Source organism: Blennius ocellaris (assembly GCF_963422515.1).
Source record: "Blennius ocellaris genome assembly, chromosome: 23".
In the NCBI taxonomy this organism is placed as follows: domain Eukaryota; kingdom Metazoa; phylum Chordata; class Actinopteri; order Blenniiformes; family Blenniidae; genus Blennius; species Blennius ocellaris.
Genome location: NC_137672.1, coordinates 13,988,276 through 14,006,396, shown reverse-complemented (window position 1 = coordinate 14,006,396; position 18,121 = coordinate 13,988,276). Strand labels below are relative to the sequence as shown.

General features: G+C 43.6%; 1 protein-coding gene across 1 annotated transcript in view; it reads left to right on the top strand.

The window, feature by feature from the left end:
* LOC308147293 (B-cell scaffold protein with ankyrin repeats-like) overlaps window positions 1–17,040 on the top strand; it is a gene marked incomplete at both ends in the record, with an annotated part of 30,466 nt that extends 13,426 nt beyond the window's left edge. Inside the window, 7 exons of the mRNA XM_080519400.1 lie at window positions 2,056–2,119; window positions 3,660–3,863; window positions 5,522–5,584; window positions 6,696–6,838; window positions 8,964–9,027; window positions 13,492–13,564; window positions 16,947–17,040. Of these exons, the coding sequence (XP_080375526.1) occupies window positions 2,056–2,119; window positions 3,660–3,863; window positions 5,522–5,584; window positions 6,696–6,838; window positions 8,964–9,027; window positions 13,492–13,564; window positions 16,947–17,040 (705 nt within the window). The remainder of the gene's footprint in view (window positions 1–2,055; window positions 2,120–3,659; window positions 3,864–5,521; window positions 5,585–6,695; window positions 6,839–8,963; window positions 9,028–13,491; window positions 13,565–16,946) is intronic.
* Window positions 17,041–18,121: the final 1,081 nt, after the last annotated feature.

The window sequence follows — 18,121 nt, the reverse complement described above, 5'->3', positions numbered from 1 at the left end:
ACTATCATTTAGGTTATTGTGATTTTACCCATTTAGACAGTGAGTCAGTGTGTATCTTAAAATGAAGATGAACAAAATGTTGTCATAAGAGGGTTCCAACATCTCATCAGTGCACAATTCATCGCAGCTGAGCACATTGAATTTGAATGTGTTGCAATGTGAGTTCATCTTTATCATATTCTTCTTCTTTAATAGTATATTTTAATAGACTGAAGTCACGATTTATTTTTAGGTGTCACATGATTGAAGTTCAGATCTAGCAACTCCATGCTACAAGCTTGTTTTAGCAGCCGGTCTAATAATCAATTGAAATTACTATTTTTCATCTATCCATCTATCTTCTTTCTCTAACCCTGAAAAAAATGGGGAAGACGGAGCAAGCTGAACTCAAACCAGGTATACCTTGCTATGAGATAAGAGAGCTCACCACGACATCGCCTTACTCTTTGAAAGATTAAAATCCCAGGAACTGACCGCCCCAAATCCAAAAAAATGAAATGTTATGGATGCTGAATGAGTAGTTCTCCAGCGTTACATTGAAGCGTCAGCCATGAATCAAACACTCCGGTCAGAACAACAGTGCTACGCTAAAAGACAGCCAGCATGCCGGAGCGACCAGCCGAGACCAGCCGGCTTGTGAATTGACCATTTGAAGCTGCTGAAGACGAGATTTTCACTGCTTATAATGTACTGGAGATGTGCTCCCCGATTCATCCGAGTTACCGCTGCAGTGGTGGAACTGAATTTGTCTGGGTATGCCTGAAGCCCCCTGCAGTCGCGCGCGTCTGTAAAATAATTTAGCATCCGGGATTAGTCAATGCCCCTGCCTGTCCAGAAATCACAGCTGGAAAAAGAAAAATACCGCTTTATGTTCAAGCAGAGCTTTTGATTTTTTAGAATTCAATATTCCGACAGAGGTAATTAACTCATCCTTGCTACCTGTTGGGCCTCTTATAAACCTCCCCTATTAAGTCATGCCTTCATGGCACCCAGTACATAATTCACAGTGCGAGGAACAGTATAATATTGTAATTGACTCATGATTGGATGTGTTGCTTGGAAACGGCACAGCGAGCAGGGCAGGTTCTATGGGGGATATTTTGATCTTGGTGAGCTGTATGTCATATATATGCTGCAGACTCCTGTTATTGATGGCACTGTTATTAGTCACTTCAATTCTTCTTATACTGAGGAAGGAGTCAAACGTAAGCCTTGCTTTTTCTTTTGTGGAAGACTTGTTTGCTGATGTATACACGTTATTGTGTGTATTTGTTTTAATATGTGTCTCTAAAAGAAAAAAAAACAAAACCTTACCACTCTTTTTTTTCTAAAAAATATATTTGTTCTCTCTTTGAGGCAACTCCATCACAAGCTGAAATCATCCTCAATCTAATTACGGATGCAGTCTGATATCAAGCCGAGGGTCTTGAATTGCTCACTAAATGATATGTTTGGACTGAAAGGGGAACATTGTCTGATTTCATAATTACCCTGATCATGGCCCTGTCTGTCCCTCAGCATGCGGCTGGCAAATAGGCGACTCCGCAGCAGCTTTTGTTGTGGCTGGGTGGGGGGTGGGGGTGAAGGGGGGGGACTTTATGACTGGGTTACAACACACCTCCCTATTCCATGCAGTGAGGTTGAACTAACAGATTGCAACGAAAAACCTCCATTAACAGTCTGGACGTTTGTCGCACACATGAAAACACTGAATATTAAAGTGTTGCACGGAGGCAGATATCATCCTGTAATGTGGCAGCGCTTCGAGACGGGGCGGTCGATAGTCATCTGGAGCTTCGTTTATCATATTTGGTCGCAAAGGTGAGAAAAATTAGCTGACAGCGAGGACGCATGGGCGAGTCAAAATGAAATTCACATTTCTACTACAAACACAAGGCCACATTTGTTTAAAACCCTGAAAGATTCATAACAAACTTCCGCCTCCACCGCCACAGATGAGACCTTGTTTTCCCTTGAAATTACCTTCCTTCAGCCTGTTTGTGTGATTTGGATGGAAGAATAAAATGCATCTTTTCGTGCTCTTTTTCCTTTCAGAGGATGTTCACCTCAGGCGAGGACAATGCTGATGCCAGTGTGTACGAGAATATGCGCAAGACAGGTGAGGGACTGATGGGAAGAGCGGGTTGGCCGAAAGGAAGCCAGTAATGGAATTGTTGGGAGGTTGTTGTTGTTGTTTTTTTTATTTTTTTATTTTCCACTGTCTCATTACGCCGGGTTGCCGCTCATTTCCGACTGCTGAATAGCTTCCCCTTGCTGATGGGGACATCATGTCGTACGGCTTCCGATCAGCTGTGAAATGACAGCAGCAAAACCAGCGACTTCACTATGACACTGACACTGCACTGTAAAAACACAAACGTGGTGGTTCAAACTGAAACAGTTCATAATATGGCTTTTGCAATGTGTTATATGGTTATATTATATTATTATATAGTGCATGCAGAATGGACACAATAGAATAGAATAGAACTGTATTTATATAGCATCGTTCACAGACGTGGATCACAGCACTAAAAACAGAAGAAATAAAACTGAGGTAAGATTATTAAACATATAGATGCAAGAAAAACATACATAGTCATATAAAAAAAGTCAAATTAAGCAGCTCCAGGTCAAAGGCTGAATACAAATTATATTAACTGCTTCATAAAAGTACCACAGGAGTCGACAGGTCCCAGCTGAAGGGGAAGAACATTCCACAGCGTTCCACTTGGGATTAAAAGAATAATATAATTGAATGTCTTCTGCATACAAGTGGTAAGAAATCCCAGTAAATCAGAAAATTCAGCAAAGGTTTGATTGTTGTTGATTTTGATCAATTAACACAACAACTGCACACTGCAGAGAAATGATATTATATATTATATGTTATCACAACTGTGATCCTTTATTGTGAAAATAAAAATTTGTCCGAGGGACTCCAAATGCTATTTTGAAATCTGGAAAGAATTCCTGGTATTTAGCACTAGATTTATTAATTTAGTGTTGGTTTTAGCAAATGATAGTGTTACCTGCAGATCAATGCAGTTTTAAACAAGACAATAACTATTTATTCAAACTTGGCACGTTGAATTATACATATATTTGTGATAGAGAATGACAGCTTGAGGTTTTATTTACTTAAGTCAATAAGTTATTGTTCGCTTCTTTGTGATAACAACACATTTCAAACTTAAAGGTCTGAGAGTAATATGTGTCCCCATCTTCCCTTCATGATGTCATGTGGGGAAATAACCACCTCCTTCTGGTGGTGGATAGTCTCTTTGACCCTCCTGCAGGTCGATGAGCTCCACCCTCTAAAATTATGAGCACTTTTTTGGTGATTGCAAATGTGACGTGGAAAAAGACATGGAGTCGTCATGGACAGACACAGAAACGACCTGTTCTCAGTAGAGCTCACAAGAGGGACTTTTAGATTGGCTGAAATTCAAGATCAAGGTTGGATTTGGGGCAATAAACTTTGAATACAATATTGATGGACTTCTGACACCTGTGTGAAGTTGTTTCAAAACGGCATAATATGGGACCTTTAATTTGATTCCTTTTTCTGTGTTTGTTTTATGACAAACAAAATGTAATGATGCTAGTGGTAAATCAACTCAAAGCAACCAAGTATTTAAGGAACCTTTCCCTTGCAGATACACAGTACATGCAACAAGGAGAGGATGAAGAAGAGGAAGAGGAGGAGGAGGAGGAGGAGGATCTCTACGCACCCCTGGGAGTGAATGATGAATACGGCGCCATCCTGAACTCGGTGATGATTGTGAATCGCCCACCAGCGCCCACACCTCGGCCTGAAAGCACCCAAACCAAGCAGGACAGAACCCCTTACATCGCTCAAGGTAACCTGCTCCAACTTGTTACTCCTCTCTTTCCCACCGTCTGATAAAAGAGACGTTTCTGGGGAGTGAGAACGTTGAGTAATGTGCGGTATTTGAAGGGGAGCTCATCTGGGAGGGAGAAGCGGCCTGGTTATGTGCTGCTGAACGGAGCAAAGAGGGTTTCTCTGCAATGCACTTTTGTTTTGATTCCATAAACCACGAGAACACAGTCGCTCCCTGTTGCAAAACAAACAAAAAAAAGCGAGGGTATATAGAGAGAACCATCCACCGCCACAGTCCCCTAACTGTTCAATTTCAGCCACGTGAATATTTCATGAAGATGAAATATCCAAAAGTGACTGGTGTTATTAAAGCGTATAAATCATTAAAACAGCTGTGATTCCCTTTTTCATCTTGCTAATGCAAACAGGAACACATGCATTGGCAATTAATTGTTATTCCCAGAGATAATATTACACCCGGCCGTCCACACAGAAATGATTAAAACATCTCGCTATTATGCAGTGTTTCATTGAGCCAGCCTGTTTCTAGTGCGCCAGCCCCCCCCCCTCCCAAATGGGACTACCAAAGCAAAACAAGAAACTGAGAGCACCACCGAATTCTCTCTTTCCCCATCCATCCCCGCAGTAATAGAGAGGGAACTACTGGGCTGCCATCTGCAACCAATCTTGGCCAGACCAAGGCCAAGTCAGCCAGAATAAGTCATTACACATGTTTTCCATCGTCCTTGTCCCCAGAGCGCGCAGGAGAAAGCAGAGGGGTTTTGAGGTTTCCATCTATTGAGACAGTGGAGCTTCAAGCCGCACAAGGATCACATTTTGCTCCTCACTCCCACTGCCGCAGTGAGAGACGCGAGAGGAGAGATGAGGCTCGGTGGAGGATTAGGAGACGAGCCAGTTATTGGAGAACACTGCACTGGTGGAAATAATGAAGAGGCTTCTTTTGTTTACCAGCAATGTCTCATGACCGAGGGAGGAAATGTTGAACGACGGTCGGTCCAAACGAAGGGGGGGGGGAGACTCCTCCGGACCTGCAAACTGCACACAAGGATCGCTCCTTCACTTCTGAGTCGTCGTGAATGGTGCCAGAAATAAAGCTGGGATATATTAGGAGCAAGGCGAGGAGAAAAACTGAACATGAAGTGGAAAAGAGGGATGCTGTCAGGGAGGAAGCAGACAGGGGTGGGATTATCTTCCAGGGTGTGGATGTTGAATTTCAATCCAGAATTGGTTTGCACAGCTAAACAGTGTGTTCTTTCATTCTGAACTTTTTTTTTTTAGGTTGTTTTTCTTTAACCAAACCAAAATGTGTCCAGGGCGTCTAATTGAAACCACTGCTGAATATCTGCCAAGAATCTGAGCTTTCATACACTCTTCTCTTTGAACACATTCAGCGTTCATTGTGTTTCTGACAGATGAAGACTTGCGTTCGTTTCTCAGTTTCCATGAGGGAGTGACACTTGGCTGTACAGTGTCGGAGTAGAAGGTGGTGTGAGAATTGAGATTATGGCTCCATCATGTGGCAAGAGAACAAAAATGCAGGCTTTTTTTCTTTTTCTTTTTTTTTTTTAATCGTCATTACATTATCAGTAGGAAACTGGAAGATAATGACTGTGATGATGATGATGGTGATGATGACGAGCTGCCCTGTGTGCACAGTGTTCAAGAAGAAGACATCCGCACAGCGTGATGCTGATCTCTACTCACTCCCCACTAAACAAGGTGAGGCTCTTAGCTCAGACAAGATTAAATACCAGTATCCACTTAAAATCATCCCTTGTGATACAGATATATTGATTTAATTTAAATAGACCCCTTCTCCTCCATATAATTACATCATACAGCAACTAACAATGTCTTCAAAACTTGACAAATACAAGGCAGTCGCCTCACATTCACACCTACAGGCAATTTCTGGGTCATAAATTAGACTCAAATACAGATTTCTTTCAACTGAAGCACCCAAAAACAATCCAGGCATGAGCAGGGAGAATGTGACAAACTCCACGCAGAAAGTTAAGCCCTTAACATTCCTCTAATGCATGAAAACGTTTGTGATCTTTAGCATTAATGGTCTATAAAATAGAGAAAAGCATTTGACCTCTAATAGAACTGACAGCATTTGAAATATATATATATATATATATATATATATATATATATATATATATATATATATATATATATATAACTTTGGGGCTGTTGCTATAACGCCTTTCTCTTTGTTCCTTGTTGAAACTACCTGATATTCCAGGTCATCGTGGCACTCTTCTGTTTTATTGAATTAATTAAAATGCTAGTAATCACCGTGGGGAAATTATTCATTATAGAGGCTAAGTAATGGGCACGCAGGCAGTTAAATAAGGGATTAAAATGAGCAGGTAGCATGTTTAAACACAGCCAGGTGCCAAGAAGATTAGAATAAAAAAATTGGTGTGAAAGGGAGAGAGAGAGGGAAGTGGTGAATTGAGCAACCCACTGAGATACAAAACCATTTATCTGCATTTCTGTTCTGCTGGCGACACTGTGTGACAGGTCTTTAGATCACAGGCGCACAGAAAATTACTTTGAGCGTCACAGATGTGTGAGGCAAACTCACAATACAGGCCAGTACTGGCGATGAATCCCACCTGGAGTGGCGTCACAGCAGGAATGAACAATTTAATTTATGCCATTATTCATCAAGTCCACTCTGTTAATGCGTTTTCAATTTTTGGGGGTATTTTATTTTATTTTTTTAGACTACACACTTGACAGTCCCCAGCAGGTTGTTTTCTCGGGGGAAGCCGCAGATGTTTCTCTCGTATTTTTAAGGACTTGTCGCTCGTTGCAGCACAGGGACGGGGACACAGCGTCCCTTCCACCTATGACACCCTCGTGCCGAGGCAGATGCAGGTGCCTCAGAGGCTGAAGGCGGGCGCGCTCCCTGCGGACGACAGGCAGGAGGTGCAGAGGGACGTGGAGGCCGAGCAGCAGGTAGGGCGAGCGCACGCCGGGACCACACGCACGCCAGCCAACTTGAATAAATAAGTTCCCCCCAGACCAGAGCTGCACACATCTGCAACCATCTGTTACTGGTGCCATGTGCTAGGGTGCTGCAGGTGCTGCGCAAAGAGCATATCTATCACACTGGAGGCCCCACAGAGGAGGGGATACGAGGGAATGAAACAAAACACCACTGAATGTGAACTTAAGTGCTCCCCCAACAATGATCCTGAAGACTATTCTAAGAAATGTATCATCATCAAGCACTGCAGAGGCTTGATCATACTTGATAATGGCCCGGAAAACTTGCATACATGCTACAACTTCATATTACTGCATCGATGACTGGACAATCAAATCATCAATTGACCTCCTAACCTTTGGCATCTACCTGGTTCTTGGATTGAACAAAGGGAAATACGTCCTTCTTTTAGTCCAGAACCAGTGTTGGAGGGATAATCGGATTATTGCTGGGTCTTTTTTAAGTTCAATTTCAAAGTGATAATAAGTCCTTGTCAGATTTAGGATTGAAAAGAATCTGCCAGGCAAACGATAAGTTAATAAAGTGACAGAGGATAGAAATTCCGTCCAAACATCATGTAACAGAGGAACATAAGATATTGAGCAGAAGGTGGCTAACGGGTAACACCGGGTTTACATTATTTGCCAGCGTTTTGAAGCTACAAGACCATGAATAGAGCTTAACCGAATTATTACTAAGAGTGAAAAGAGCAAAATGACAAAAATGGCAACTATACAAGAGGACCAACAGAGACCAAAAAATAAAATCAAACATTTATAATAATAAACATTTGAAAATAATCGAGAAAGACATTTTAGATATATTTCCTGTTCCTCTCACGTAGTAACATCCTGGTTAGTAAGCGTGTCGATTGCAACAGGTGAGCAGGCGGTTTGTGTGGAAAAGAACACCTGAGGACCCCTGCTGGACACCGAGGGAATAGCAGGCATTGTGTGGCTGGACAATGTTTGAGGAGACTCATGGAACTCCATGTGAAAAAGGTGAAGCCAACAAGGCGATGACAGAGTGCCGCGGTGGTTAATATGAGCGGTAATTGACAGCGAGGTGCTGAGCCTCCATCTGTCTTAACCGGGCCCTTTCACAGAAGACATTTTGGCATGACACAGTGGGAAATAATAAAGCAAATGATGGGTGAATTCCATTTACCTGCTTCGGTTTCAAGCTGGCTCACTGTCACACTGTCATGTGTTATTAGTTACACTCGTGCTTCACCTACTGGGACAAGTTATGAGCTCCTGTCGCCGGCGCATACGGCTGACTTCCCTGGATATTTTGAGACGAACCCGGTGCTGTGCAGTTAATGTGCCGGTCCTCTCCTACTGTAATACAACAATAAAGAAAATTTAATGAGCCGTAATGGCACATTCTGAGCTGCTGACATCAAGCAGGCGACCTTCAGTTGAATTTATGGCGGAAGACACCGAGGTAAGTGATGTGTGGAGTCGTGTGGGGGGGGGGGGGGGGGGGGGGGGGGGGGGGGGGGGGGGGGTTGAAGAGTTACTTGGCTGAGGTGAGGTGTGCATTCACCTATGAAAGAGACCGGCCTTGTGGTGTGGAGAGTCGACAGAGGTCAGCTCAGACTAAAGCATGGGGAAAGAGGAGAGGTTTCCCGGACAAAAACGGTTGTGTGTTTGGGAATGTGAAAAGAAGATTGTAAGTGACTGACCGAAACATGTCAAATGAAGAATATTTCACAAATAACACACTGGGGAGCTGCGGTTCAAAACTTCCTTCAAAACTAGTTTGCCTTTTTGTGACTGACTCAATCCGGCTGTCGTTAAGCTCTTCCGGCATAAACATGAGGAACCACCAGTGACCTATGGTGACCTTTCCACATTACTCTGGGTCAGTACTAATAAAGTACCAGGTCGCAGGAACGACCACCCAATGGGAAACCGTTACATACATTTGCTTTTTTTTTAAAAATTAATTTAACTGGACCTCTGGGACTAATGTATGAGCTGTACGTCTCTCAGTCGCCTATTATTGTCAACACAGAACAGATAAATCAGTGTGTAAAGCTTCTGGATGCTCTCTGTTCTATCATTTGTCTAATAATATCTGTCTGCACAGGAGAAGCTGAGTCATCCGCAGGCGAGCGGCACCAGCAGCAGAGCGGACGACAATGGCGTCTACGGTAAACATTCCTCCATCCTGCATATTGTCCAGGAACAAATACCACACCTACACACACACACACACACACACACACACACACACACACATACTGGAACAAATAAGCAGGTTACAAATGGTGGTATCAGACTGAATACTGTAAAGTGAGTCTTCTCTCCCCACAGATAAAATCAGCGTCGTTCATCACACGCCAAGTGAGTGTTTAAAAACTTATCTCGGCGTGCACAGAGAGGGAAACCTGTGTTTGCATGCCTCTGTAGTTCCTGCAGTCGCACTTGCAGTGTTGGGGAATTAATCCTTTGGGAAGTAGTATTTAATCAAATCCCCGGTGCCGTGTTTTGATCTAGTGAGTTTCACTAACACTAAATGAGACTCCTTTATTTTCCTTTCACTGAACAATTCTCTGTTGAGCTGTGCACATTGGATAATTTCTCCCCCCCCCCAGGCTTCACGGGGAATGAAAGTGGAGGAGGAAGCCCACCGGAGGAGCCTCATTTTTACAGTAAGCCACTTAAAGGACAGCAGGTATGTTTCTCTCCACTGCCAAGTGAAGAGTTCTGGCAGCCGTCGGCACACATACAGTATAATCATGTAAAAAAAAAAAAAAAAAGGTTCCCTATACAGTAAACTCACTTTTTTTTTTTTTTTTTAAATACATGCTTCCAGATAATTGTGATATTCTTCTTCCTTGAGATTTAAATGCTTCTATTTTCATTTCAAATGATTTGGATCATTTCAAGTCTTTTTTTTTTATTTGTTCTTTAATCAATTGAATTATATTGAGCTTTTTCTTGCATATATGATCAAGTCAGATTTGTCCTCTGCTCAGTGCCGTCAGACACGATGACACCACACAATGTAATATCAGAGTCAGCAGCAAAGCTTAAATGTCAAATGTTTAAATAAGACAGGTCACCCCTGTCACTTCCAAACAAGGTTCTAATACTATATCCTGCAAGTTCTAAAGCCCTCCGATTGCATGTTTCAGAAATATGATTAATGTTTGACACGGTTAATGAATGTGGATGGCTGCTTGCATTGAACTTGACTGTAAACATCTTGCTCCATTATTTTACAGCCAAATATCTTTGAGAAACCTTAAAGAATTTGAAGGTGAGTGGAAAATAATATAAGCTTGAATCCTTTTTTTTTTCCCACCCACACCTTCATTTGTAGAGAAACTCATCTATTGTGTTGTGTTTTTCAGCTGCATGTCACAGCGAAGACATTATTTGTCCAACAGTTATAACAGATCTGATCAGCTTTAAGACGCCTTCGTCGTGTTTGTAGGATTTGCTTTATTCATCCTGTACGGGAAGTGAATGGAAGATGACAAACCAATAACTGAACTAATTCCCCCTGCATCTCCCAGCTTGGCTTTTCTCTTAAAATAACCTGCTTTTATTTTAAATTATTTCAATATTTTGCATACTATGACCTGTTTTTTTTTGTACACTGTGTCTGATGGTTAATTTCTAATATTTTTAAGGACACAATCTTATAATAAACGCTGTTTTATTTCTAAATGCTGAAGTGTAATTGTGTCATGATGTCAGCCAACACTGCTCGGTCTCATAAGCCTTTTGGTTCCAGGGATGATTTTTTTTTCTCCAGCTCCACCCAAATGTTGCCCTGTAGAGGGCGCCACACCTCTAAATATCTCCACCATCCCGGGCAGGAGGGCCACAGTCTGGAGCAGCCATGACATCTGGTGAGCACAGAAGCACCTGCTGACCTCCTGTTGGCTCCGAGGCAAGCCGTGGAAGAAAATACATCCATACATGTTTATGAATGTAAACGGAAAGGAAAAACACTCACGCAGAAGGTGAGAACATCAATGAGGTGCCTCTCACGTTTGCCCGCCGGCCAAACAGGAAGCACATGTGGAAGCTCGGTTTAGGTGTCAGAGTTAATCTGCAAATGAAGCGTGGGGAAATCTAAACCGTAAACACTTCCAAGTCTCCTTTCTGATGACGAGGAATGCTTACACAGGCAGGTGAGAAAAATTAAAGCTCAAAGCCTTTTTTTTTTTGCATAGAATCTCATTTGGTTCAGGTGCAGGCACATTGTCTAATTCATTAAATAAAGCTCAAGGGGGGTGGGGGGGTCCCCTGTTTTAAATCACCGCCGCTGATTGTGGGCGGAATGAGCGTTTGCTGTATATACTTGTCAAAAATGTGAATTTGCTGTGATTTACGGAAGTATTCGGGGGGACTGGCACGGATGCACGTCCTGGTTTCTCACACACACAGACACCAGTTTGTTGGTACAGTCGTGCCTGCGCCTGAATGAATGAATAAGAGCTGCATGGGGAATTCAGTGAATGCATGGCTAAATCCAAGCTCGGTCTTGAAACCCAGGCAGAGGCTTGAGCTGTGTGCCAACAAAGCAGCTGGGTACACGCCGGGCACATTTTTCTGTTCAATCATGCTCTTTGTGAATAATATGTATTAATGCCGTCCCTACTTAGACCTGCCAGTTAGCCTTTGGAGATGATCCGGCTTCAGGACCCCATGGCATTTGAGGCATATGTTTGCCTGTCACCTGCTGAGTGAGTTTCAGTCGGCGCGTCGGGCACGGCCGCCGAGATATAGGCCTTCCGATCATCGCGTATGCAAATATCTCGGCGTCACCACAAGGAATGACGATTCCCCCGTCGCAGGGAGACAAGGAGATGGAGAACCTCAGTGGCATGTGTCGCCCACATCAAACATGCTTGTGTTCGTGGGCAGCGCCACATCAAAGGCAAGGGATCAAAAGCCTGACTGCATTTCAAATCGCTCCACTGTATATTCACTTTGACAAAAAAAGAAATCCTCCTAATGCGTCAGTGACGTTAATGGTTTAGGCGCCAATAATGGCGGCGTTCAACTCGCCAAATAAACGTTTTCTAGTGTCATTTTTTAAGCAGCTGGGACGTTTGTCACAAAAAGGTTTTATGACTCCTGTTTGGGGGGGAGAGAGAGAGAACATAGTTTATTGTAAACAACCGAGTCATATTTCACACGAGAGCTTCAAATGATGTCAAAGTTAAAAATGTATTCTTATGCTCGAGAGAAATTGAAACAACTGCAAAATGCATTACTTGGATGGTGGAGCTCACGGTAAACTCACTTTATAAATCGTTGATTAATTCAAAAATTGGGATTTTGGCAATTGAATGAATCCATCCGGCTTCTTTAAAATCGAGAGAGGCTGGAGTCAAAGGCAGGGTATATCCTGGATACCATTTCAAGTAATTCACAAGTTTTTTGGATGGCGGGAGGAAACAGACATGCATGGGGAAAACATGCAAAGTACACAGAGAGACTCCCAGTCGCAGAATTTAAGATCATCCGTAGCTGCAAGGGTTTTATTTGTTTGCATTTATTTATTTTTGATATATTTCTTTGGGCTTTAAATTAATTGAAAAAAAATATTTCCGTGCAATTTAACATGTCTCGTTTTGTCCAGGCCTTAAAGTCAATCAATAAAATATAATCACATTAAAGAGGGGGGAAAAAATCAGGTTTATAATAACATTGAAACTGCAATTTGAACATTTTACAATTATTTAAATATCATAAACATATATTTTCTGTGGCTACTTTTACTGCATTCAATAATTGCTGCTGTAGTTCAGAATAAACCAAAGCAGCTGAAAGTCACAAAACTGCTCTTCAGGGAAAACCGACCAGATTAATGATAAAAGTCTTGGGTTTGTCAACATAAAAGATCCGTTTCCATCCACCTCCGACTCCACTTCCCCCACCTCATGGTCACAGTGCACTGAAGCCAATACTGAATGGTCACCAGTCCATCAGGTCAAACACTGTCACACAATTCAGAGTCACCAATTAACCCACAAACGCATATTTTTAGACTCTCGCATGTACAGAGAGAACATGCAAACTCAGCACAAAAAGGCCCTTAAGCCCAAAACAGGGACATCATCCCGGCTAATCACATTCATCCCTGTAGGTATAAGTATATCGCGTTGAGCTGTGTTTAAAAAGTGAGTGGAAAGTAGTTGAGTTTACTCGTATTTCGCAGCCTGAACTTCTCGACAGGATTTGAGCTTCCCCCTTCATTCCGGCACCGGGCTCGGTTGGACAGTAAAGAGGCAGGATTATACAGTCATTGCATCAATAATATTGTTATGACACAGCTCTTAGCCGGCGACGGCCTTTATCAATCGGAACATGAAAAGCCAGGCTGTCGCCTCAGTCGTCTGCCGGATTCCTCCCGCGTCCCCCCGCGCTAACCAGTGGTTCCATACTGCTGCAAGAACACTGGGATAACTTATCAGGGATAACTCTCCTACTGATGGAGCATACATAAACAGAACCTCTCCGTTACGCGCCTCCACGTGCACGCAATACACACAAGGTAGTGCAGGGGGGGGGGGGGGGGGGGGGGGGGTGTGGAGGGGATGGAGTAGGGGGGGATGTGTGCACGACCCCTCCTTGCCCAGTCCCCTCTCCAGCCCTGAGATTAGGGCAGAGGATTGTGCACAGCTGCTCCCTCAACATCCCCGATAAAAATCAGGCAATTTCACAGTCAGTGGCATTCTTTCATCCCCTAATCCACAAAACCGCATACAGTTATAGATGAACCTCGCCGCAACGAGAACAAGCTGTTCCGAGCTGACCTCACCAGTCAATGCGGACATCTTCGATTGGCTATAAGGGACGGCGGGCAGCCGCCTTCGACTGGCCACGGCGGGCAGCGAGCCTCACTGGAGGACACAGGCAAGAAAGGAAAGAGAAAAGAAGAAAAAAAAGGAGTGCACTGAAAATCTGTTGAGTTTGTACTTTTGGTGAAATTGCCTCAGATCACTGCATCGGTCATGCCGGTAAGACACGCGCACACTTCGACGAGAGACGCCATCATTTATGGTCTTCCTTATTTAATTCATTTCTATTTTCACCGCATGGCACCATTCTTCAAAGTCGCCCCCCCCTCTCCCTCCCCCCCCTTTTTCCAAGTCATTCGGTTCGCCCATTTCGTCTGACCCCAACCTCCATTTGCCGGGCGATTCTTCACCCAAGTTCAAACAGGGGACAAAAAGGTACTTCAGAGGGAAAATGAGGAGGAAAGAGAAGTATGAATCAAAAGGCGCGGAAATGGAATTCACTGTACAAACGCCGGGGGAATTTCAATGTCCGCCGAGGCACAGTAGAGCTCTGTTCGCTTCTCGCGGGCCGTGGGGTGAAAAGAGCAACAGCCCCAGCAGGGTACATCTATTCTGACAAGTCCTTACACAGGCTGAAAAAGCCCGAGCAAGGTCTATTTGTTTAAGAGGCAACGGACCAGGCTGAGGGATCCTGGAGCTTGAAGGCAGTAACGGGATCATTTTATGGTCTCTTTGCTTCTGACAGAAAACGTTTCCCGTTTGTGCATTAACAGATCAGGAAACATGATTCTCGCTTCTTGTTTTTTTTTTTTTTTGGTTTAATTTGTTTTTTTTTTCTTCAAAACTCAAGAAACTCAACCGCAAACTTTCAGTTTTTAGAAATAACATCGACTCATATTTCACTGATATAGTGCCAGAATTATAAATGAAAGGACTACAGCTATTATTGTGAGAAATGAGGAAGCCTTGATCCACAGTTTTGCTCAAACACTGCTAATAAATTACTGAGAAAACATAGTAATGGTCCTCCAACTCTTTTTAAATCTGATTTATGCCGAGCTGAAACGTTTCTTCCGAGGAGGGCAGCACCCTGCCCAATAATTTAACGTTAACCTCTCTGCTTTGAAATGGTTAATGGGTGTAGATAATACTAACAACACAGTTTCCTTTTTGATGTGAGGGGGTGAAACTCGGCTTTACCTCAACATCCTCCTCCTCCTCACAGGTCAGATTTAACCCCCCCCCCCCCCCCTCCCCGGGGGGACTTCTGCTCTCAATCAGAGGTGTCTCATGAGGACATTGAAACACAGGATGCTGGGAATGAGAAAATAAACTTTTCAAACATCCTCGTGTGTCAATACTGGCCCACAAAGTAGAAATAAATTAATTGATTGAGTTACACAAGCTGTGAACGGTTTCTACAGTAGATGGAGTTGCTGTTCCTTGAGCAGATAGTGTGAAAGTTAAAAAAAATAAATAAATAAAAGAGTGGACTGATTGTCTATTTTTTTTGTGGTTCTCAGCCTCTAAACAGCAGGTGCAGTTCTTTTAAAGAAGGATTTCTTCAACCCCCCCCTCTAAAAAAAACTCTGATGTTCAGCAAACATGACTCAAATGGAAGTAAATAGTGTGTTTGTCAAGGAATACTTTCAGCTTTTCTCTTCGGGGTGGGGTAAACAAACTCCAGTGTCCGGTATCACAGAGTGACTGGATGAGTAACAATTTGCACAAAGGAGCTGGTTTATCTCAAGCAGCCGACCCAAATGGCGCGGGTTTACATATCTTAACATCTCAAAAATAGGAGACTGCAGGTGTGGTTGACACGCAGGTGGGACGACCGGAGTTTATTTAAAAGTCACACGCACTCGCCGGGCGGGAAGCGGGGAAATTGATCATGAGGCCCTGGATTGTTGTGAGCTGACTTCTCAATGTGTTCATCTCAATGAAAGGACGCGTCACTCATGTGGCATATGGATGCGTTTTTAATACGGTTTGCAAGAATCGAGCACAAAGAGGTCGTGGCAGGCTTCAGACAATAGGTGTCAGTTCAGTTTAATGTTGTGTCGGAGCCTTTTCATCCGACGTGTTGACACCAGGAGGACCTGCAGGTTCAGTGGACTAAAGGCTCTTATGTAGCCGCACTCCATTTCTCGCCAAAAGTCCAAAAAAACGTGCATTTAAGGCAATTGACGAGTCCAAATTCCCTCATAGGTATAAAATACATCTCAGAAAATGCTAAAGACGCCTTCAAGTGAACTTCAGCGGAGGGTTTTTTTTTTGTGCAAAGTCTGCATGTTGTCCCTGTGGTTGTGTGGACGGCTTAACTCACGGCCGGCATGGGCTGGACTATTAGCCCGGACACACGAAATGATTTAGGCTAGATTAACTCCAGAGTAATGTGATTTTGCAAGTGTTCAATCATCAGTGAGAACGTACTGGTGGGAGCTTACTCTTCTTCAAAAAAAAAAAAGCCAAAAAAACCAAGACTTCCACATAGGCCGATGAAGATATCTCCTCCTCCTCCTCCTCCACTTCCTCCTCCTCCTCCTCCTCACTAGACAAAAGAAGACAAGGTTTTGGGTGCATCCTATTTCACAAAATAAAAAAAGAAACTGCCTCATGGAGAGGGCAAAGCATCACCAATGCAGGTTTTGAACATATTTAGAATGTTCATGGGATTTTTTTTTTTTATATTTATATATATATATATATTTTAACACTGCTCTAGGTATGGTCAAGTCAGATCTGAAGATGTGGGAACACAAATACCGTAACACGGCGCCTCTTCCACCGCCTTGATTATCTGATGCATTTATTTTCAGCTCAAAAGTTTATCTGAACAAAAGGTGCATTTCTGTGTGAAAGTACTCACAACAAAAAAGAACACAAAAAGAACACATCCTGCGCTCCTTAGAAATTGTTCAAACCGTGACTTTTGCAATATTACATGGTAATGTTGCATGTTTTTGGGGTTTTTTTTGCAGATAAACATTAAATTGTTTCAAACAAATGATTTATCGTCACATGTTGAGCCATCAACTAGTTTTATTTCATCAGGACTTCAAAACCTAATGAAATACACCTCCGTGTAATGATTCAAATAAGAAAAAAGAAGGGGGGGGGGAGAGGAGAGGTGATTGAGGAGTTCCTTGAGTTACACCCTGGCCCATGAGAGGAGAGCCGCAGTGCTTTCACATTACTTTCCATCTATCTCCTCTTTTTACGACGGAGGAGCAGCGGCTCCCTTCTGATTGATGTCGGCGAAGGCCAGCGGCACCAGGACTGATCCTCTCGCCTCTCCCCAGAGCCATCCTCGGCCTGGCATCTGCTAAAGGGCACAGGTACGCCATCCTGTGCCCTTGTCGCGCCCCCGCCTATTTGATCGGGGGCCAGGATTGACCCCACCAGAGCCTTGCCAAGGACCCCCTGTCGGCGGGCCCTGGGCACCAGACTCGGGGGCCCACACTGGCTCCGTTGGCTTTTTTTTTTTTTTTTGGAGGCTTTGGGAAGATTAATAGGCCTCCTCTGCAGAGCGCCTTTGTGAGGCAGCGCCCAGGCGTGTTCAAGCTGTTGGGTTTGCAGGAGACGAAAGAAGCAGCGGCTAATTCCTCTGCAGGTCAGCCCGTGTGTTGCTACTCTGCATTTTCAATGACTCGGAAAGGTCACATCCGCACTGGATAAGCCAGCGCAGGAGTCTCACAAACAGCAGCAACTTTTGGCGAATGCATCCCCACCCACCCCCTCAAAGCTGAACTGGGATTACCTTTCAAAAGAATGGAAATAAATTCTTGAATCCATCTTTATCGATGCAGCGATTTTGACCCGAGCCCCCCCCCCCATTTTGCACATACTAATCCATTGGATGATCCCACAACCACAGCTGAACAATCAGGCTCACGTCCACACAATGCTGTTTACCACCACTTTAGTTTGGTTTATGGATTAATGGTGAAATGAATGACAACAAACATGCAAATGTACATATCATATTTGCACAGCCGCTTTTCCGGGAGGGGGTTGCTGATCGTGCACAAATACACGGGTCACCACGGCGAGTTGTGAACAGCGCCGCGGCTTTGTGCGTCTCACACAAAACGCCACATTTTCCTCCCTCGCACCGGCTCCAAATACTCCAAAATAAGAATTTTCTTCAACGTACGTTGAACTTTGAATTTAACCACAAGAAGAAAACGTCGGAGGGTTTTTTCTTTTTTTTTTTTAACTAAAAGTTTGTGGATTTTATGCAAAGGCTTTTGGCCTGAAACCATTTTAATGATTTTTCTTCTCACTTGGTTGCAGGTGAGGGCCTTTGATTCTCGTCATGTCACGCCTCCAATAGTGCAGCCACCAATAACAGCCTCTTTCACCCTCTCCCTCCCTCTCACTCACCCACACACACACACACACACACACGCACACACTCGCACACGTATATCCACATGCGCACGTATTTCAGGCTGTTCCAGGTGCCAGGGTGTGA